Here is a 22518-nt window from a genome sequence, read left to right as displayed (position 1 = left end):
ATTTGTATGTGACCATTAAATCTATTTGAAATTATTACTGAAGCGAGTGCTGGTCCTTACTATACCATTATCTGTGGATCTTCCTCCCGGCACGCGCACCGCACCGCTGAAAGCAGAAGTGCCGCTTGTATCTTCTCTTGGATCTTTCATCTGCATAGGTCATCATTATCTAATCGGTGGGGGCACGACACCCGGGAACCCCGCCAATCAGCTGTTTAAGAAGGCATCAGTGCTCGCATTAGAGCCGGCCTTCTCTCAGCTTTTCCTAGGCCAGTGATGACACATTCATGGGTCACATAACCTGGGCGCAGCTCAGACCCATAGAAGTGACTGGGGCTGAGCGCGTTAACAAGCACAGTCGTTATACAATGTACAGCGCTATGCTTGGTGAGCTGAAAGAAGGCACCGGTGCTCAAACAGCTAATCGGCGGGGTTCCTGGGTGTCGGACCCCCACTGACCAGATACTGATGACCTATCCTGAGGATAGGTTATCAGTTCTCAAGTCTTGGAAAATCCTTTTAAGTTATGTTAGTGAAAACCTGTCCTAAAACACGTGCAGTTTACGATACATCATTAAGCAGGCGAGACATTTGCTATTTCATGTAAGTAAATGAAATGTGACACAAGCATCAGTGCATTTTTCTTTGCAGCTTTCCATGATGACAACCCCTCATGGTATGAACATGTCACCAGATAATTTTTCTTCCCTAGAAAACCAAAAAATAATGTTAGTTAGTGTATGACAACTAGCTACACTGTGATTGTTATTTGATTATGGTTATTCTTAAAATTTTCAGAGTGTTATCATTAAGCACATTATACAATTTAAGATCTTCTAAATTACGGGGTAAAAAGTCATACATCATTTTAAAGGTACATTTTGGCGTCAGCTGCTTCAGAGTGAATTGCAGAATTACATGGAAGACATTCAGGTTAATGGCTGTCCACATAATACATGTGTGTAACCAAGGATGCAATAAAATATGGAAAAGTCAAAATTCACAAAGAAAAACAGCTCTAGCCTACTTACGTTTAATGTCCCTGTTCGTAGCAACCTGGCCGATAGCTTGATCAGCAAAGATAATGATGAGCACATAATGAAAACACTTGAGGTCAGGTCAAAGATTTGTAAAGCCAGATGATACCATTCATAGTGTAAGGGTTCTTGGCATACATTCTGAAAATTGGCATAAGGGAAAGGAAACTTGATTGCATAGCCAATGTAGTTGGTCGAAGATATTCCAGCAAAAGTGTAGTAACAATATGGACCAATAAGTATGGATGCAATGGCTACTGTAAATTGAACAGGGGATCCGATGATACTTAATAGACTCAGGGTAAATGCGGATTCCCACTGCAAAAAATGCCAAACATGCAGTCAGTTTTTATATGAACAATTCACAGTAATATTAATGCATATTTGGGTAGGTATATAAACTGGAAATCACAGTGATTTCCAGTTTTTATATGAACTTAAACAATTAGCTAACTGTTTTCCTAAACATGGCCTCTCAATATTAGATCTTATTTCAGTGACATTGAAAGGGTTATCTGGAAAATACTATTTCTACAACACCCAGGACCCCCACCCCTTCATGAGCGCTGCAGCCTCTTCCTAGGCCATGTGACGTCACTGTACATCAGTCACATGGACTAGTTGCAGGTCAGCCCCATTCAAGTCAATGGGGCTGAACTGCAATACCAAGCACTGCCACTATACGATGCACGGCGCTGTGCTTGGAAACCTGCTGAGAGCCCACAGTTCTCACCAGAGCTCCGGTAAGCACAGTGGCTCCCCAAAACAGCTGATCAGAGGGGTTGCCGGGACTTGGACCCGTGCCTATGTGATAATGGTGACCTTTTCTACGGATAAGTCATCTTTATCTTTACCTGGATGACTTCTTTAGGAGGTTTTCTTTATGGTATCAGGAAAAAAACTTCTTGAACTTATGAATAAGATAAATTACATCCTATTTTGTTAAATTAATATTAAAAAATATGAAATAAATTACCAGTGATCTTTGTGTCCATTTACGATAAGATAGAAGTGCAAGAATGCCAATTGACAGGGCCTGTATGAGAAAAGGATATTTGTCACATGAAGATCATGTCTTGATCATTATATTATGCATTTTACCAGAATCAAGAAACACATTTTTATACTTATCTTATTTTTCTGATGAGAACCAGGGACAGATCACTGAGATTTATATTATTAGCCTTTTTTAGTCCACAATTCTTACAGGGACCTTAGTGTAAAGAAAGCTTCCTTCTATAATTCTCCCATTTGCTCTTTAGCAACAGACGACAAACTGACATATTACACTTAGTAACAGACGACAAACTGACATATTACACTTAGTAACAGACGACAAACTGACATATTATACTTAGTAACAGACGACAAACTGACATATTATACTTAGTAACAGACGAAAAACTGACATATTATACTTAGTAACAGACGACAAACTGACATATTATACTTAGTAACAGACTACAAACTGACATATTACACTTAGTAACAGACGACAAACTGACATATTATACTTAGTAACAGACGACAAACTGACATATTATACTTAGTAACAGACGAAAAACTGACATATTATACTTAGTAACAGACGACAAACTGACATATTATACTTAGTAACAGACGAAAAACTGACATATTATACTTAGTAACAGACGACAAACTGACATATTACACTTAGTAACAGACTACAAACTGACATATTACACTTAGTAACAGACGACAAACTGACATATTACACTTAGTAACAGACGAAAAACTGACATATTACACTTAGGCCTCATGCACACGGCCCTTGTTTTGGTCCGCATCCAAGCCACAGTTTTAGCGGCTCGGATGCAGACCCATTCACTTCAATGGGGTTGCAAAAGATGCGGACAGCACTCTGTGTGCTGTCTGCATCCATTGCTCCGTTCTGTGGTCCGTAAAAAAAATAAAACATGTCCTATACTTGTCGGCACTTTGCGGACAAGAATAGGCAGTTATATTAAAGGCTTTCTGTGCCGCTCTGCAAATTGCGGAACGCACACGGACGCCATCCGTGTTTTGCGGAACCGCGGTTTGCGGGCCGCAAAAGACACAACGGTCGTGTGCATGAGGCCTTAGTAACAGACTACAAACTGACATGTTCCACTTAGTAACAGACTACAAACTGACATATTACACTTAGTAACAGACTACAAACTGACATATTACACTTAGTAACAGACTACAAACTGACATATTACACTTAGTAACAGACTACAAACTGACATATTACACTTAGTAACAGACTACAAACTGACATGTTACACTTAGTAACAGACTACAAACTGACATATTACACTTAGTAACAGACGACAAACTGACATATTACACTTAGTAACAGACGACAAACTGACATATTACACTTAGTAACAGACTACAAACTGACATATTACACTTAGTAACAGACGACAAACTGACATATTATACTTAGTAACAGACGACAAACTGACATATTATACTTAGTAACAGACGAAAAACTGACATATTACACTTAGTAACAGACTACAAACTGACATATTACACTTAGTAACAGACTACAAACTGACATGTTACACTTAGTAACAGACTGAATTAAGGTATAGTGTTTTTTAGGGTCTTAGATTTTTCTGGAATTGTATTTATGATTTAAGAATTGGATATCATTTGACAAGACATAGGAATTTGCAGTTTTTTTTGGGTGGGATACAACACAGCCTCCTCCTCAACTTGATCAACAGTAACAAAAAGGCAGCTCTACTGATGATCATGCAGGTCATACTGCATTTACACCGCCTGAATAAGCAGACAATTATCGGGAAGGGACCGTTACTTCCCGATAATTGCGTGCTCGGCAGTGGAGGTGAAAAGCTGCTTTTACATGCAGCAATCTCCTTCACCGGCACAAGCAATCAAGGCTGCATCTGCCATGAGGTGAGATAAGAATCTTGCCTCAGGCAGCCAACTTGCCTCCGCATGGGCAGCAGTTTGTAGCAGGGCACTAGGTCTGAAGCCTATGAGGCAGTAGAATAGTGCAAGATCTTGTGATAACATCATTGCAACCTTCTTTGCTGGGTTGCAGGTGGGGTAATCACATGGTCACGAACATCTGTGTCCTGATGCAGGCGTTAGTGAGCATGTGATTGCACTGCCTGAGACTCGGTGCAGTAGGTTGCGATGAGGGGGCATATATGTTGAAGCACTATAGGGCTGGCATTGTAATACAAGCCAGAACACTACAGTCGGCATTATAATACAGGCCGGAGCACTACAGGGGGCATTATAATACAGGCCGGAGCACCACAGGGGCATTGTAATCCAAGGAGCATTACAGGGGGTATTATAATACAGGGGACACTACAGGGGGGCATTATCATACAGGCCAGAGCAATACAGGGTGGCATCATAATACAGGGGGGCATTATAATACAGGGGGCATTAAAATACATGGGGCATTATGCATACTGCCACTACAGTGGGTCATTATAACTAGAGGGGGCACTGCAGTGGGGCTTTATAACTAGAGGGGGCACTGCAGTGGGGCTTTATAAATACTCAGGCTACAACAGGGAGCATTATAAATACTGGGGTTACTACAGGGGGCATTATAACTACTATGAGCTACCACAGGAGGCATTATAAATATTGGGGCCATTATAGGGGACATTATAACTACTGGGGACACTATAGGGTGCATTATTACTAATGCAGACTTTATATGCATGCCTTATTGAGGGGCCTTATTACTGCTGGGGGCACTATAGGAGGGCCTTATTTCAACTACGAGTTCTGTGGAGCCTTTATTAATACTGGGGTACGGTGGGGTCATTATTATTGGAAAAAAAATCACAGAAACAGATACAAAACATCCTGCACGATATGCGGATGTGCATGGCTACATTTATAGAATCATGGAAAATAATGCACTAGAATAATAGATGCATACATAATATATGGACAGTGATAGCTCAGTCCATATATCATGTATGCATCTATTATTTTAGTGCATTATTTTCCGGTCATTATTATTGGACACAATATGGAGGATATTGCTAATAACGGGGACACTCTTGGGGAGCATTATTGCTATTGAGGGTATGGTAGTTTGCAGTATTACTATTGAGGTAGTCTGGGAACAATATTACAGTGGACTACTTGTATGACACTCATTTTTTGCAGTATAGTATTCGGGGGAATTAGGGAGTACAGGGGGCACAGTATGGAGGTAGCAGCAGGATAGCGGGAAGTGGAGGATGAGGATGGATAGCGGGAAGTGGAGGATGATAGAAAAGTGAGGAACCTAAGATGTCTGTGTGGCAAACTCTACAGAGACAAAATGTGGCTGAAAAAAGTAGTCAAGGCCATCTGCTTTGAATGTATAACCTTGTATGTTTCGCAGCACTATACAGTATGTAATGCTTTCCAAGTATGTCTATAACAGTAGGGCTGGAGGGCAGGGGTTGGATCTAGCCATCATTCCTCCTCGTACAGATTCATTGTTTCTGGATAGCAAATCAATGTTCACACAGCACGATCTGAAGCCCAGAAATGATGATTTGATGTTCTGATGAAAGATTATTTCACTCGATGAATGAGCATTTTGCTCGTTCATAGGGTGATCAGTGGCACCTTTACACAGGCCTTTTGTCGGGAACAAGCGTTAGTAAAGCGTAATAAAGTTTCAGAGCTACCATAGATTTCTGTCTTCATTAGCACCAGAAAACTGGTGAAAATGAATATAAATGTGTTGGCCCTGTCTTCTTTCTGCCCTTGTCGCACCTCCTTTTCGGAAAGTGGTGAGGGAAGCATAAAAATACCTATTGCATTGTAACTTTTTTACACCCAAAAAATGGTGCAGAAAGATGATACATCCCCCCCAAGTGGTTCAAGACAATCTTGGCCTCCCTTCCCTACACTGTTCACATGCAGTTCATATCAATGAAGGAACATACATCACATAAGTGCATACTTTGACTGGTTTCCATTGGGGACAGTGTAGTTTGCACTTTTATAAGGGGATACATGGCTAACAATGTGTGAAGTAACATCACTGGTATTTTCAGAAGCAGTGTATGTAACTGGTACTTGTTGGGGCAGTATTGATGGCATTTGTGCAATGTCAGTGTGGCTGTTATGTGGGCACTGTGACTGGTACTCATGGCGTTGGCTAGCACTGTTACACAAGAACTTTATGGGCCCCTTATAAGAGCATGGTATTTGGAATTCTTATGACAGAACTAACACACCCTGCTAGAACCGGGGCTCACACTATGGGGGCATTGTGGATGGATACAATCTGCCTGCTTTGTCTGGGGTGCAAAACAAAGCTTGTCCTGCGCTTGAATGACACTTATTGGCCTCTTTCTCTTCACAAGAGACAAATGGGTTATATAGTCCTCCAGCCAATTGTTTAGTAATGCTACAGTGATAATGGAGAGAGAGGGAGCCATGCATAGGTTCTCACCTCATATGAGAAAGAGGAACAAAATCAACTGCTTTTCCCCGAGTATTATGGCATGTTGAATGACTATTATGAAAATGAAATTAATTTTCTAATTATACATTTGTAAAGCTATTCATAATTAAATATGAAAACAGAATTCCAAAAGAAACATTGGCTAAATAAAAAATATTTAAATTTACTAAAATATACTGAAGAAACAAATTTTAGAAAAAAAAGTGATATGGTAAGTGATAATCATGTTTCGTAGTATGAAACTATCTTTTATAAGTTTGAAATGTGACTTCTGTCATCAAAGTACAGGTGTCAATTTCTTCTTAGAACAGGATGTGGGCTGTTCATGTTCTCATTAATAAATCTGGATGCACATATAAATCTTGTGTTTGCAGTTTAGTCTATATACAGTCGTGGCCAAAAGTTTTGAGAATTACATAAATACTGGAAATTGGAAAAGTTGCTGCTTAAGTTTTTATAATAGCAATTTGCATATACTCCAGAAAGTTATGAAGAGTGATCAGATGAATTGCATAGTCCTTCTTTGCCATGAAAATTAACTTAATCCCAAAAAAACCTTTCCACTGCATTTCATTGCGGTCATTAAAGGACCTGCTGACATCATTTCAGTAATCGTCTTGTTAACTCAGGTGAGAATGTTGACGAGCACAAGGCTGGAGATCATTATGTCAGGCTGATTGGGTTAAAATGGCAGTCTTGACATGTTAAAAGGTGGGTGATGCTTGAAATCATTGTTCTTCCATTGTTAACCATGGTGACCTGCAAAGAAACACGTGCAGCCATCATTGCGTTGCATAAAAATGTCTTCACAGGCAAGGATATTGTGGCTACTAAGATTGCACCTCAATCAACAATTTATAGGATCATCAAGAACTTCAAGGAAAGAGGTTCAATTCTTGTTAAGAAGGCTTCAGGGTGTCCAAGAAAGTCCAGCAAGCGCCAGGATCGTCTCCTAAAGAGAATTCAGCTGCGGGATCGGAGTGCCACCAGTGCAGAGCTTGCTCAGGAATGGCAGCAGGCAGCTGTGAGCGCATCTGCACGCACAGTGAGGCGAAGACTTTTGGAAGATGGCCTGGTGTCGAGAAGGGCAGCAAAGAAGCCACTTCTCTCCAAAAAAAACACCAGGGACAGATTGATCTTCTGCAGAAAGTATGGTGAATGGACTGCTGAGGACTGGGGCAAAGTCATATTCTCCGATGAAGCCTCTTTCCAATTGTTTGGGGCATCTGGAAAAAGGCTTGTCCGGAGAAGAAAAGGTGAGCGCTACCATCAGTCCTGTGTCATGCCAACAGTAAAGCATCCTGAGACCATTCATGTGTGGGGTTGCTTCTCATCCAAGGGAGTGGGCTCACTCACAATTTTGCCCAAAAACACAGCCATGAATAAAGAATGGTACCAAAACACCCTCCAACAGCAACTTCTTCCAACAATCCAACAACAGTTTGGTGAAGAACAATGCATTTTCCAGCACGATGGAGCACCGTGCCATAAGGCAAAAGTGATAACTAAGTGGCTCGGGGACCAAAACGTTGACATTTTGGGTCCATGGCCTGGAAACTCCCCAGATCTTAATCCTATTGAGAACTTGTGGTCAATCCTCAAGAGGCGGGTGGACAAACAAAAACCCACTAATTCTGACAAACTCCAAGAAGTGTTTATGAAAGAATGGGTTGCTATCAGTCAGGAATTGGCCCAGAAGTTGATTGAGAGCATGCCCAGTCGAATTGCAGAGGTCCTGAAAAAGAAGGGCCAACACTGCAAATACTGACTCTTTGCATAAATGTCATGTAATTGTCGATAAAAGCCTTTGAAAAGGTATGAAGTGCGTGTAATTATATTTCACTACATCACAGAAACAACTGAAACAAAGATCTAAAAGCAGTTTAGCAGCAAACTTTGTGAAAACTAATATTTTTGTCATTCTCAAAACTTTTGGCCACGACTGTACACTCACCTAAAGAATTATTAGGAACACCTGTTCTATTTCTCATTAATGCAATTATCTAGTCAACCAATCACATGGCAGTTGCTTCAATGCATTTAGGGGTGTGGTCCTGGTCAAGACAATCTCCTGAACTCCAAACTGAATGTCAGAATGGGAAAGAAAGGTGATTTAAGCAATTTTGAGCGTGGCATGGTTGTTGGTGCCAGACGGGCCGGTCTGAGTATTTCACAATCTGCTCAGTTACTGGGATTTTCACGCACAACCATTTCTAGGATTTACAAAGAATGGTGTGAAAAGGGAAAAACATCCAGTATGCGGCAGTCCTGTGGGTGAAAATGCCTTGTGGATGCTAGAGGTCAGAGGAGAATGGGCCGACTTATTCAAGCTGATAGAAGAGCAACGTTGACTGAAATAACCACTCGTTACAACCGAGGTATGCAGCAAAGCATTTGTGAAGCCACAACACGCACAACCTTGAGGCGGATTGACTACAACAGCAGAAGACTCCACCGGGTACCAATCATCTCCACTACAAATAGGAAAAAGAGGCTACAATTTGCACGAGCTCACCAAAATAGCGCTAGGGCTTATTATCGGGGTAGGGCTTATTTTCGGGGAAACACGGTAGTCTGTTGAATTACTGTGCAGTACACACGGTACCCTCTCTATCAGTCCTCATCAGTTCAGTTAACCAGGACAATGTGACCTCTGCTCTTATACCAGCTCTTAAACTGTAGCACTCATCATGGTCTCCAATCTTCTGAAAAAATACAATTGTGACCGACCCAGAAGTCATGATGTTGAGATAGATTTCCAAGCAGGTTCATGGGGTTTAGCAGTTGTGATCCTGTAAAGATGAATTAAAAGGTGTAACTACTTGCATATGTCTATTAAATGTATTGTATTGGTATGTTTAGTGTATGTACGGTATACATTGTATGTGTATGTCTGTTGAGCTTCACCCTCAAGAATATTCAGCAGAACTTTATAATATACTTTATTTAGAACTACATTAGAAACACTAAATGCTAACCTTTTAGCATAGATCACATCCCTGAAAAGGGAACAGGCTCTCCCAAAATGACTGCTCAAAACAAACCTACTATATCCCAGGAAAGAAAGTAGAAGCATGGAAATGATTAACATTTGCTTAAAGTGGACTTGTCATCAGTTTTACTAATGAAATCTGTGCACATTGTTTATTGGTAATTCCCCTTAATTCTGTAATTCATTTTTTGTTTTTAATGCAATCCCCTGTTTCTAGGCTATGTCTCTCCTTAGTTCTGGTGCCAATATGGTAATTAAATGAGGTTTGCCAATGGGGTGACAACTACAGTGATTCTCCTGAGGTGGCATCTGCATGTTTGCTCTGGTCCTGTCCAATCATGGTGGACAGTGGCAGACTGGCCTAGCTAATTGTGATCTACTGAGATCTACCATATCTTGTGAGATTTCTATCCACCCTCTTATTCTCTTCATCTCCCCGCAGACACTTCCATCCAGTGTCTTTGCCCTCAAGTGAAGTCTTCACTGCATGGGCTTGGAGATATAGGACATTTAGCAAAATCACACTTACCTAGGCTTGTCTTATGCTGTCTGCAATAATTGGACAGTGTCAGAGCAAACATGCAAACTCCCACCTTGGTAAAATCACTGCTGGAAAATGACGGTGATTTGCCATCTAGGGTGCCAGAACTAAGGGGGCGACATATACTACTCACAAAAAGTTTGGGATATTTGGCTTGTGGGTGAAATTTCAGCATGAACCTAAAATGCACTCTAACCTTTACAGGGTAACAATGTGACCTTCTCTAAACTTTTGAATGCACATGGCCAACTGTGTAATATAAAAAGTCAGTACTTTTTGCACAACTTTCTGTTCTCTAACAACAAGCTGAATGGCAAAGTTTACAACAGGTGTCTGATCAATGAATCGCCAAATAAATTTTGTGGATCAATTAGAATTGTCATTTAAACAGTCCTCCTCATTATGTTGTTCATATTTTGACATCATGAGTAGAGTTGAGCGGACACCTGGATGTTCGGGTTCGGCAGGTTCGGCCGAACTTGAAAAAAAAGTTCGGGTTCGAGACCTGAACTTGACCCGAACTTGACCCCGAATCCGAACCCTATTGAAGTCAATGGGGACCCGAACTTTTGGGCACTAAAATGGCTCTAAAATAGTCCTGGAAAGGGCTAGAGGGCTGCAAAAGGCATCAAAATGTGCTTAAGAGCATGACAACTGTTCTACAAACAAATGTGGATAGGGAAATGACTTAAAATAACATAAAATACAGAAAAATTTAAAATAATCTGGATCTAGGAGTAGGAGGTTGAGGAGGCGGTGGATGGGTGTATGTGGCGGTGTAGGTTGACGTGGCGGTGTAGGTGGAAGCGGCAGTGAAGGAGGAATAGGTAGCCAACACTGATTTGTGTTATTCTTTTTTTTTTAATTGGGGTATCCCCCAAAATATTGGGACATATAACAAAATAAAACTAAGAATAAGTGCACTTGAGTACAAGAATGGATGGTTGAGGTTGGTATAAATGTCTATTCTGCACAAGGTACGGACAAGTCCTGTGGGATCCATGCCTGGTTCATTTTAATAAACGTAAGCTTGTCCACATTGGCTGCGGCCTGTGATAATGCTCTCTGCCGTACTAAATACACGTTCACACTATACACTGGCTGCAGGGCAGGTCAGCACCTCCAAGGCTGACAAAGCTTTTCCACATTTTGGCCATGCTAACCCTGCCTTCTCAGGTGCTGGTGGTGCCCCAGCTACGTTGGCGACCTCTTCCTCCTCCTCTGCCTTCGCCTTGTGCTTCCACTGTGCCCCCGCTGTCAGGTGGAAATGCTATCATCAGCGTGCGCTTGTAGTCGCGCATCTTCCGATCAGTAACAGATGTTTTCACTAAATTTAGTTCCGTCAGCAATGCAGAGCAGGGGTTCATTCACAGCAAAAGGGGGTTCATGTCACCCAGCAATAGAACAGAGAATTTTGAGAGATTTAGGCCCCTGTCAGCAATGCAGAGAAGGGGTTCTTTCACGGAAAAAGGGGGTTCATGTCACCCAGCAATACAACAGAGGATTTTTAGAGATTTAGGGCCCTGTCAGCAATGCAGAGCAGGGGTTCATTCACGGCAAAAGGGGGTTCATGTCACTCATCAATAGAACAGAGGATTTTGAGAGATTTAGGCACCTGTCAGCAATGCAGAGCAGGGGTTCATTCACGGCAAAAGGGGGTTCATGTCACCCGGGAATACAACAGAGGATTTTGAGAGATTTAGGCCCCTGTCCCCCAGGCACAGCAGGGGTTCATTCACGGCAAAAGGGGGTTCATGTCACCCAGCAATACAACAGAGGATTTTGAGAGATTTAGGCCTCTGTCACCCAGGCACAGCAGGGGTTCATTCACGGCAAAAGGGGGAACATGTCACCCAGCAATAAAACAGAGGATTTTAAGAGATTTAGGCCCCTGTCAGCAATGCAGAGCAGGGGTTCATTCACGGCAAAAGGGGGATCATGTCACCCAGCAATACAGCAGAGGATTTTGAGAGATTTAGGCCCCTGTCAGCAATGCAGAGCAGGGGTTCATTCACGGCAAGAGGGGGATCATGTCACCCAGCAATACAACAGAGGATTTTGAGAGATTTAGGCCCCTGTCAGCAATGCAGAGCAGGGGTTCATTCACGACAAAAGGGGGATCATGTCACCCAGCAATACAACAGAGGATTTTGAGAGATTTAGGCCCCTGTCAGCAATGCAGAGCAGGGGTTCATTCACGGCAAAAGGGGATTCATGTCACCCAGCAATACAACTGAGGATTTTGAGAGATTTAGGCCCCTGTCACCCAGGCACAGCAGGGGTTCATTCACGGCAAAAGGGGGTTCATGTCACCCAGAAATACAACAGAGGATTTTGAGAGATTTAGGCCCCTGTCACCAAGGCACAGCTGGAGTTTGTATACGCCAAAAATGGTAAAATGTCACCCGACAATTGAAAATAAGAATTTTTTCAATCTAGGGCACTAAAATTGGCACTTTTTTAAATTAAAATGGCTCTAAAATAGTCCTTGAAAAGGCTAGGGGGATGTAAAAGGCAGTAAAATGTGCTTAAGAGCAGGGCAACTGCTCTGCAAACAAATGTGGATATGGAAATAACTTAAAATGAAATAAAATAACAAAAAATTACAAATTATTAACCTGCAACTCAGAGAAGGAGGTGGATATGGAGTCGGAGGTTGAGGAGGCGGTGAATGTGGTGTTGTAGGTGGAGGCAGCAATGGAGGAGGAACAGGTAGCCAACAATATTTTTTTTTAAATATTTTATTGGCGTAGGTAGCCCCCAAAATATTGGGACAAATAAAAAAAAAGAAAACAAAGAATCATTGCACTTGACTTGAGTACAAGAATGTACAGTCGTGGCCAAAAGTTTTGAGAATGACACAAATATTAGTTTTCACAAAGTTTGCTGCTAAACTGCTTTTAGATCTTTGTTTCAGTTGTTTCTGTGATGTAGTGAAATATAATTACACGCACTTCATACGTTTCAAAGGCTTTTATCGACAATTACATGACATTTATGCAAAGAGTCAGTATTTGCAGTGTTGGCCCTTTTTCAGGACCTATGCAATTCGACTGGGCATGCTCTCAATCAACTTCTGGGCCAATTCCTGACTGATAGCAACCCATTCTTTCATAATCACTTCTTGGAGTTTGTCAGAATTAGTGGGTTTTTGTTTGTCCACCCGCCTCTTGAGGATTGACCACAAGTTCTCAATGGGATTAAGATCTGGGGAGTTTCCAGGCCATGGACCCAAAATGTCAACGCTTTGGTCCCCGAGCCACTTAGTTATCACTTTTGCCTTATGGCACGGTGCTCCATTGTGCTGGAAAATGCATTGTTCTTCACCAAACTGTTGTTGGATTGTTGGAAGAAGTTGCTGTTGGAGGGTGTTTTGGTACCATTCTTTATTCATGGCTGTGTTTTCGGGCAAAATTGCGAGTGAGCCCACTCCCTTGGATGAGAAGCAACCCCACACATGAATGGTCTCAGGATGCTTTACTGTTGGCATGACACAGGACTGATGGTAGCGCTCACCTTTTCTTCTCCGGACAAGCCTTTTTCCAGATGCCCCAAACAATCGGAAAGAGGCTTTATCGGAGAATATGACTTTGCCCCAGTCCTCAGCAGTCCATTCACCATACTTTCTGCAGAAGATCAATCTGTCCCTGATGTTTTTTTTGGAGAGAAGTGGCTTCTTTGCTGCCCTTATTGACACCAGGCCATCTTCCAAAAGTCTTCGCCTCACTGTGCGTGCAGATGCGCTCACAGCTGCCTGCTGCTATTCCTGAGCAAGTTCTGCACTGGTGGCACTCCGATCCCGCAGCTGAATTCTCTTTAGGAGACGATCCTGGCGCTTGCTGGACTTTCTTGGATGCCCTGAAGCCTTCTTAACAAGAATTGAAGAAAACCACAGAAATAAGATAATAATGCACTTAGTAAAGTAGATGCAAACATTATACATGGACAAAGTCCTCACTCTGATATAATAATATCTGAGACACTTATTCAATATATTTTGATCAAAACACATCTAAGCCCGCCTACCAAGCGCCAAGGTGGTCTCAGGTCAGGCGGGTCCTACGCTGAAACCTACCTAAGCCATTGGGCTTCTATGTTCAGGAGCGCAGACGCCGCACATATGGTGTGCTGCTCCTAGTCACCTCCATGTGCATCAAGCAACCAATGGGAGGAGGAGCCAGATGTGTTTTGATCAAAATATATAGACTCAGGCCTCTTTCACACTTGCGTTGTTGGGATCCGGCATGCACTTCCGTTGCCGGAGGTGCCTGCCGGATCCGTAACAACGCAAGTGTACTGAAAGCATTTGAAGACGGAACCGTCTTCCAAATGCTTTCAGTGTTACTATGGCACCCAGGACGCTATTAAAGTCCTGGTTGCCATAGTAGGAGCGGGGAGCGGTATACTTACAGTCCGTGCGGCTCCCCGGGCGCTCCAGAATGACGTCAGAGCGCCCCATGCGCATGGATGACGTGATCCATGTGATCACGTGATCCATGCGCTTGGGGCGCCCTGACGTCACTCTGGAGCGCCCGGGGAGCCGCACGGACGGTAAGTACACTGCTCCCCCGCTCCCCGCTACACTTACCATGGCTGTCAGGACTTTAGCGTCCCGGCAGCCATGGTAACCACTCTGAAAAAGCTAAATGTCGGCTCCGGCAATGCGCCGAAACGACGTTTAGCTTAAGGCCAGATCCGGATCCATGCCTTTCAATGGGCATTGATCCCGGATCCGGCCATGCGGCAAGTCTTCAGGATTTTTGGCCGGAGCAAAAAGCGCAGCATGCTGCGGTATTTTCTCCGGCCAAAAAACGTTCCGTACCGGAACTGAAGACATCCTGATGCATCCTGAACGGATTTCTCTCCATTCAGAATGCATTAGGATAATCCTGATCAGTATTCTTCCGGCATAGAGTCCCGACGACGGAACTCTATGCCGGAAGACAATAACGCAGGTGTGAAAGAGCCCTCAGTGTCTCAGATATTATTATATCAGAGTGAGGACTTTGTCCATGTATAATGTTTGCATCTACTTTACTAAGTGCATTATTATCTTATTTCAGTGGTTTTCTTCAATAATATGGCCAGGGACATCCGCACATTTGTATATCACATCGTGCAGGATGTTTTTATCTTAGTTTTTTCTGTGGATTTTTTTGTCTATGTAGTATTTGCTTGAGGGAGTGGCACCTTCAAGTGTGAATGCGCACCTATCTTATCTTGGGAGTAGCATTCCTCTGCACTTTTGCCCTTCCTATCCAATAGAGCGCCTTGATTAGGTGGTACATATGGGTATGCTGGCTCCTCCTCCCATTGGTTGCTTGATGCACATGGAGGTGACTAGAAGCAGCACACCATATGTGCGGCGTCTGCGCTCCTGAACATAGAAGCCCAATGGCTTAGGTAGGTTTCAGCGTAGGACCCGCCTGACCTGAGACCACCTTGTCGCTTGGTAGGCGGGCTTAGATGTGTTTTGATCAAAATATATTGAATAAGTGTCTCAGATATTATTATATCAGAGTGAGGACTTTGTCCATGTATAATGTTTGCATCTACTTTACTAAGTGCATTATTATCTTATTTCTGTGGTTTTCTTCAATAATATGGCCAGGGAAATCCGCACATTTGTATATCACATCGTGCAGGATGTTTTTATCTTAGTTTTTTCTGTGGATTTTTTAACAAGAATTGAACCTCTTTCCTTGAAGTTCTTGATGAGCCTATAAATTGTTGATTGAGGTGCAATCTAAGTAGCCACAATATCCTTGCCTGTGAAGCCATTTTTATGCAACGCAATGATGGCTGCACGCGTTTCTTTGCAGGTCACCATGGTTAACAATGGAAGAACAATGATTTCAAGCATCACCCTCCTTTTAACATGTCAAGTCTGCCATTTTAACCCAATCAGCCTGACAATGATCTCCAGCCTTGTGCTCGTCAACATTCTCACCTGAGTTAACAAGACGATTACTGAAATGATCTCAGCAGGTCCTTTAATGACAGCAATGAAATGCAGTGGAAAGTTTTTTTTGGGATTAAGTTAATTTTCATGGCAAAGAAGGACTATGCAATTCATCTGATCACTCTTCATAACATTTTGGAGTATATGCAAATTGCTATTATAAAAACTTAAGCAGCAACTTTTCCAATTTCCAATATTTATGTAATTCTCAAAACTTTTGGCCACGACTGTATGTTTGATGGTGGTATAAATGTCTATTCTGCACAAAGAACAGACAAGTCTTGTGGGATCCAAGCCTGATTCATTTTAATGAACGTGAGCTTGTCATCGTTGGCTGTGGACAGGCGGCTGTGTCTGTCTGTAATGACGCCTCCTGCCGTGCTAAATACACGTTCAGAGAGTACACTGGCTGTAGGGCAGGCCAGCACCTCCAAGGCATACAGGGCAAGCTCTGGCCATGTGGACAATTTGGAGACCCAGAAGTTGAATGGGGCAGAACCATCAGTCAGTACGTGTAGTCGCGTGCACAGGTACTGTTCCACCATGTTGTTCAAATGCTGCCTCCTGCTAACATGCTCCATATCAGCAGTTGGGGCCGATTGTTGCGGCGAGGTGACAAAGCTTTTCCACATATCGGCCATGCTAACCCTGTCTTCTGAGGTGCTGGCGCTGACACAGCTGCGTTGGCGACCTCTTCCTCCTCCCCTGCCTTCGCCTTGTGCTTCCACTTGTCCCCCGGCGTCAGTCGGGAATGCTCTCAGGAGCGCGTCTACCAGTGTGCGCCTGTAGTCGCGCATCTTCCGATCACGCTCCAGTGAGGGAATTAAGGACGGCATATTGTCTTTGTAACGGGGATCCAGCAGGGTGGCCACCCAGTAGTCAGCACACGTTAAAATGTAGGCAACTCTGCAGTCGTTGCGCAGGCACTGCAGCATGTAGTCCTTCATATGTGCCAGGCTGGCCAGAAGTAAGGACAAGCTGTCTTCTGTGGGAGGCGTATCGTCTGCGTCCTCCGTATCCCCCCAGCCACGCACCAGTGATGGGCCCGAGCTGCGTTGGATACCACCCCGCTGTGAACATGCTTCATCCCCATCCTCCTCCTCCTCCACCAGTAGTGGGCCCTGGCTGGCCAAGTTTGTACCCGGCCTCTGCTGTTGCAAAAATCCTCTTTCTGAGCCACTTCTAAAAGACTGGCCTGAAAGTGTTAGAGATGACCCCTCTTCCTCCTCCTCGTCCTGGGCCACATCCTCTTCCATCATCGCCCTAAGTGTTTTCTCAAGGAGACATAGAAGTGGTATTGTAACGCTGATAACGGCGTCATCGCCACTGGCCATGTTGGTGGAGTACTCGAAACAGGGCACACAGGTCTCGCATGGAGGCCCAGTCATTGGTGGTGAAGTGGTGCTGTCCCGTGCGTGCTGCAGCTGAAACTCCACTATGGCCTGCTGCTGCTCGCACAGTCTCTCCAGCATGTGCAACGTGGAGTTCCACCTGGTGGGCACGTCGCATATGAGGCGGTGAGCGGGAAGGCCGAAGTTACGCTGTAGAGCTGACAGCCAAGGGGCAGCAGGATGAGAACGCCGGAAGCGCGCACAGACGGCCCGCACTTTATGCAGCAGCTCAGACATGTTGGGGTAGTTGTGAATGAATTTCTGCACCACCAAATTCAGCACATGCGCCAGGCAAGGAATGTGCGTCAAAGCGGCTAGTCCCAGAGCTGCAACGAGATTTCGCCCATTATCTCACACCACCAGGCCAGGCTTAAGGCCCACTGGCAGCAACCACTCGTCGGTCTGTTGTTCTATACCCCGCCACAACTCCTGCGCGGTGTGGGGCCTGTCCCCCAAACACATCAGTTTCAGAATGGCCTGCTGACGTTTACCCCTGGCTGTGCTGAAGTTGGTGGTGAAGGTCTGTCGCTGACCGGATGAGGAGGTGGTAGAAGAGGAGGAGGAAGCCGAGTAGGAAGAGGAGGCAAAGAATGATGCCCTGCAATCCTTGGCGGCGGAAGGATGTGCGCCAAACAGCTCTCCGCCTGGGGCCCAGCCGCCACTACATTTACCCAGTGTGCAGTTAGGGAGATATAGCATCCCTGGCCGTGCTTACTGGTCCACGTATCTGTGGTTAGGTGGACCTTGCCACAGATGGCATTGCGCAGTGCACACTTGATTTTATCCGATACTTGGTTGTGCAGGGAGGGCAGTAGGGGCGGCTGGGAACGACGTACTGTGGGACAGCAAGCGACATGAGCTGTTTGAAGTTGTCTGTCTCCACCAGCCTGAATGACAGCATTTAAAATGCCAGCAGTTTAGAAATGCTGGCATTCAGGGCCAGGGATCGAGGGTGGCTAGGTGGGAATTTACGCTTTCTCTCAAAGGTTTGTGAGATGGAGAGCTGAACGCTTCCGTGTGACATGGTGGAGATGCTTGGTGACGGAGGTGGTGTTGTTGGTGGCACATCCTCTGTTTGCTGGGTGGCAGGTGCCAACGTTTCTCCAGAGGCGGAGGAAGAGGCCGAGGCCGCAGCAGAAGAGGGAGCAGGAGGGGCCTGAGCCCTTTCTTGGTTTTGAAGGTGCTTACACCACTTCAGCCCGTGTCTCGCATGTAGATGCCTGGTCATGCAGGTTGTGCTAAGGTTCAGAACGTTAATGCCTCGCTTCAGGCTCTGATGGCACAGCGTGCAAACCACCCGTGTCTTGTCGTCAGCACATTGTGTGAAGAAGTGCCATGCCAGGGAACTCCTTGAAGCTGCCTTTGGTGTGCTCGGTCCCTGTTGACGGTGGCCAGTAGCAGGCAAACTGTTTTGGCGACGGCTGCTCTGCTTTTGCACCCTGCTCCCGCTTTTGCTACGCTGTTGGCTCGGTCTCACCACTGCCTCTTCCTCTGAACTCTGAAAGTCAGTGGCACGACCTTCATTCCATGTGGGGTCTAGGACCTCATCGTCCCCTGCATCGTCTTCCACCCAGTCTTCCTCCCGGACCTCCTTTTCGGCCTGCACACTGCAGAAAGACGCAGCAGTTGGCACCTGTGTTTCGTTATCATTAGAGACGTGCTGAGGTGGTATTCCGATGTCCTCATCAGGAAACATAAGTCGTTGTGCGTCAGTGCATTCTATGTCTTCCACCCCTGGGGAAGGGCTAGGTGGATGCCCTTGGGAAACCCTGCCAGCAGAGTCTTCAAACAGCATAAGAGACTGCTGCATGACTTGAGGCTCAGACAGGTTCCCCCAATATACACGGGGGTGATGTGACAGACTGATGGGCATGGGTTTCACGCGCCACCTGTGCGCTTTCTGCAGAAGACTGGGTGGGAGATAATGTGAACGTGCTGGATACACTGTCGGCCACCCAATTGACTAGCGCCTGTACTTGCTCAGGCCTTACCAACCTTAGAACGGCATTAGGCCCGACCAAATATCGCTGTAGATTCTGGCGGCTACTGGGACCTGAGGTAGTAAGTTCAGTAGGACGTGTAGCTGTGGCAGAACGGCCACATCCTCTCCCTGCACCAGAAGCTCCACTAACACCACCACCACGACCATGACCGTGTCCCTTATTAGATGTTTGCCTCATAGTTAGCGTTCACAAAGCAAAGTAAAAAGTGATTAAGTATGTTAAAAATAATTAACCGCCAATATAAACCCTGATGTAGAGTATTGCACTCTATTTTTTATTTTTTTAACTCTATATGACAGCGGTATTTGTGGCCTAAATGTGACACTCACTTATGCACGTCTTATCCCAGATGTGCAGTATATCAGAGGGTTTTTTCACCCCAGTATGCCAAAGCCATATTTATGGCCTAAATGTGACAGTCACTTATGCATGTGTAATCCCAGATGTGCAGTATATTAGAGGCTTTTTCAACCGCCAGTAACCAAAAAGCTGTATTTCTGTCCTAAATGTGACAGTGACTTATGCACGTGTAATCACAGATGTGCAGTATATTAGAGCCTTTTTTCACCCTAACCAAAAAGCTGTATTTCTGTCCTAAATGTGACAGTGACTTATGCACATGTAATCACAGATGTGCAGTATATAAGAGGGTTTTTTCACCCCAGTAACCAGAAAGCTGTATTTCTGTTCTAAATGTGACAGTGACTTATGCACGTGTAATCACAGATGTGCAGTATATTAGAGGCTTTTTTCACCCCAGTATGCCAAAGCCGTATTTATGGCCTAAATGTGACAGTGACTTATGCATGTGTAATCACAGATGTGCAGTATATTAGAGGGTTTTTTCACCCCAGTATGCCAAAGCCGTATTTATGGCCTAAATGTGACAGTGACTTATGCACGTGTAATCACAGATGTGCAGTATATTAGAGGCTTTTTTAACCGCCAGTAACCAAAAAGCTGTATTTCTGTCCTAAATGTGACAGTGACTTATGCACGTGTAATCACAGATGTGCAGTATATTAGAGCCTTTTTTCACCCCAGTAACCAAAAAGCTGTATTTCTGTCCTAAATGTGACAGTGACTTATGCACGTGTAATCCCAGATGTGCAGTATATTAGAGGGTTTTTTCACCCTAACCAAAAAGCTGTATTTCTGTCCTAAATGTGACAGTGACTTATGCACGTGTAATCACAGATGTGCAGTATATTAGAGGGTTTTTTCACCCCAGTAACCAAAAAGCTGTATTTCTGTCCTAAATGTGACAGTGACTTATGCACGTGTAATCACAGATGTGCAGTATATTAGAGCCTTTTTTCACCCCAGTAACCAAAAAGCTGTATTTCTGTCCTAAATGTGACAGTGACTTATGCACGTGTAATCACAGATGTGCAGTATATTAGAGGGTTTTTTCAGCCCAGTAACCAAAAAGCTGTATTTCTGTCCTAAATGTGACAGTGACTTATGCACGTGTAATCCCAGATGTGCAGTATATTAGAGGCTTTTTTCACCCCAGTAACCAAAAAGCTGTATTTCTGTCCTAAATGTGACAGTGACTTATGCACGTGTATTCACAGATGTGCAGTATATTAGAGGCTTTTTTCACCCCAGTAACCAAAAAGCTGTATTTCTGTCCTAAATGTGACAGTGACTTATGCACGTGTAATCACAGATGTGCAGTATATTAGAGGGTTTTTTCAGCCCAGTAACCAAAAAGCTGTATTTCTGTCCTAAATGTGACAGTGACTTATGCACGTGTAATCCCAGATGTGCAGTATATTAGAGCCTTTTTTCACCCTAACCAAAAAGCTGTATTTCTGTCCTAAATGTGACAGTGACTTATGCACATGTAATCACAGATGTGCAGTATATAAGAGGGTTTTTTCACCCCAGTAACCAGAAAGCTGTATTTCTGTTCTAAATGTGACAGTGACTTATGCACGTGTAATCACAGATGTGCAGTATATTAGAGGCTTTTTTCACCCCAGTATGCCAAAGCCGTATTTATGGCCTAAATGTGACAGTGACTTATGCATGTGTAATCACAGATGTGCAGTATATTAGAGGGTTTTTTCACCCCAGTATGCCAAAGCCGTATTTATGGCCTAAATGTGACAGTGACTTATGCACGTGTAATCACAGATGTGCAGTATATTAGAGGCTTTTTTAACCGCCAGTAACCAAAAAGCTGTATTTCTGTCCTAAATGTGACAGTGACTTATGCACGTGTAATCACAGATGTGCAGTATATTAGAGCCTTTTTTCACCCCAGTAACCAAAAAGCTGTATTTCTGTCCTAAATGTGACAGTGACTTATGCACGTGTAATCCCAGATGTGCAGTATATTAGAGGGTTTTTTCACCCTAACCAAAAAGCTGTATTTCTGTCCTAAATGTGACAGTGACTTATGCACGTGTAATCACAGATGTGCAGTATATTAGAGGGTTTTTTCACCCCAGTAACCAAAAAGCTGTATTTCTGTCCTAAATGTGACAGTGACTTATGCACGTGTAATCACAGATGTGCAGTATATTAGAGCCTTTTTTCACCCCAGTAACCAAAAAGCTGTATTTCTGTCCTAAATGTGACAGTGACTTATGCACGTGTAATCACAGATGTGCAGTATATTAGAGGGTTTTTTCAGCCCAGTAACCAAAAAGCTGTATTTCTGTCCTAAATGTGACAGTGACTTATGCACGTGTAATCCCAGATGTGCAGTATATTAGAGGCTTTTTTCACCCCAGTAACCAAAAAGCTGTATTTCTGTCCTAAATGTGACAGTGACTTATGCACGTGTAATCACAGATGTGCAGTATATTAGAGCCTTTTTTCACCCCAGTAACCAAAAAGCTGTATTTCTGTCCTAAATGTGACAGTGACTTATGCACGTGTAATCACAGATGTGCAGTATATTAGAGGGTTTTTTCAGCCCAGTAACCAAAAAGCTGTATTTCTGTCCTAAATGTGACAGTGACTTATGCACGTGTAATCCCAGATGTGCAGTATATTAGAGGCTTTTTTCACCCCAGTAACCAAAAAGCTGTATTTCTGTCCTAAATGTGACAGTGACTTATGCACGTGTATTCACAGATGTGCAGTATATTAGAGGCTTTTTT

At 43.8% G+C, this 22518-nt stretch overlaps 1 protein-coding gene across 1 annotated transcript in view; it reads right to left on the bottom strand.

The window, feature by feature from the left end:
* Nucleotides 1–208: 208 nt before the first annotated feature.
* TMEM212 (transmembrane protein 212) overlaps nt 209–22518 on the bottom strand; it is a 35630-nt gene continuing 13320 nt past the window's right edge. Inside the window, exons 2-4 of the mRNA XM_040431070.1 lie at nt 2014–2073; nt 1032–1355; nt 209–708 (exon numbers count right to left, since the gene is read on the bottom strand). Coding sequence (XP_040287004.1) covers nt 688–708; nt 1032–1355; nt 2014–2073 — 405 coding nt within the window. The 3' untranslated portion in view covers nt 209–687. The remainder of the gene's footprint in view (nt 709–1031; nt 1356–2013; nt 2074–22518) is intronic.

The sequence above is a fragment of the Bufo bufo genome, chromosome 4, assembly GCF_905171765.1.
Source record: "Bufo bufo chromosome 4, aBufBuf1.1, whole genome shotgun sequence".
Lineage (NCBI taxonomy): Eukaryota > Metazoa > Chordata > Amphibia > Anura > Bufonidae > Bufo > Bufo bufo.
The sequence above is the reverse complement of the archived record's forward strand: the minus strand, read 5'-3'. Positions and strand labels throughout refer to the sequence as shown.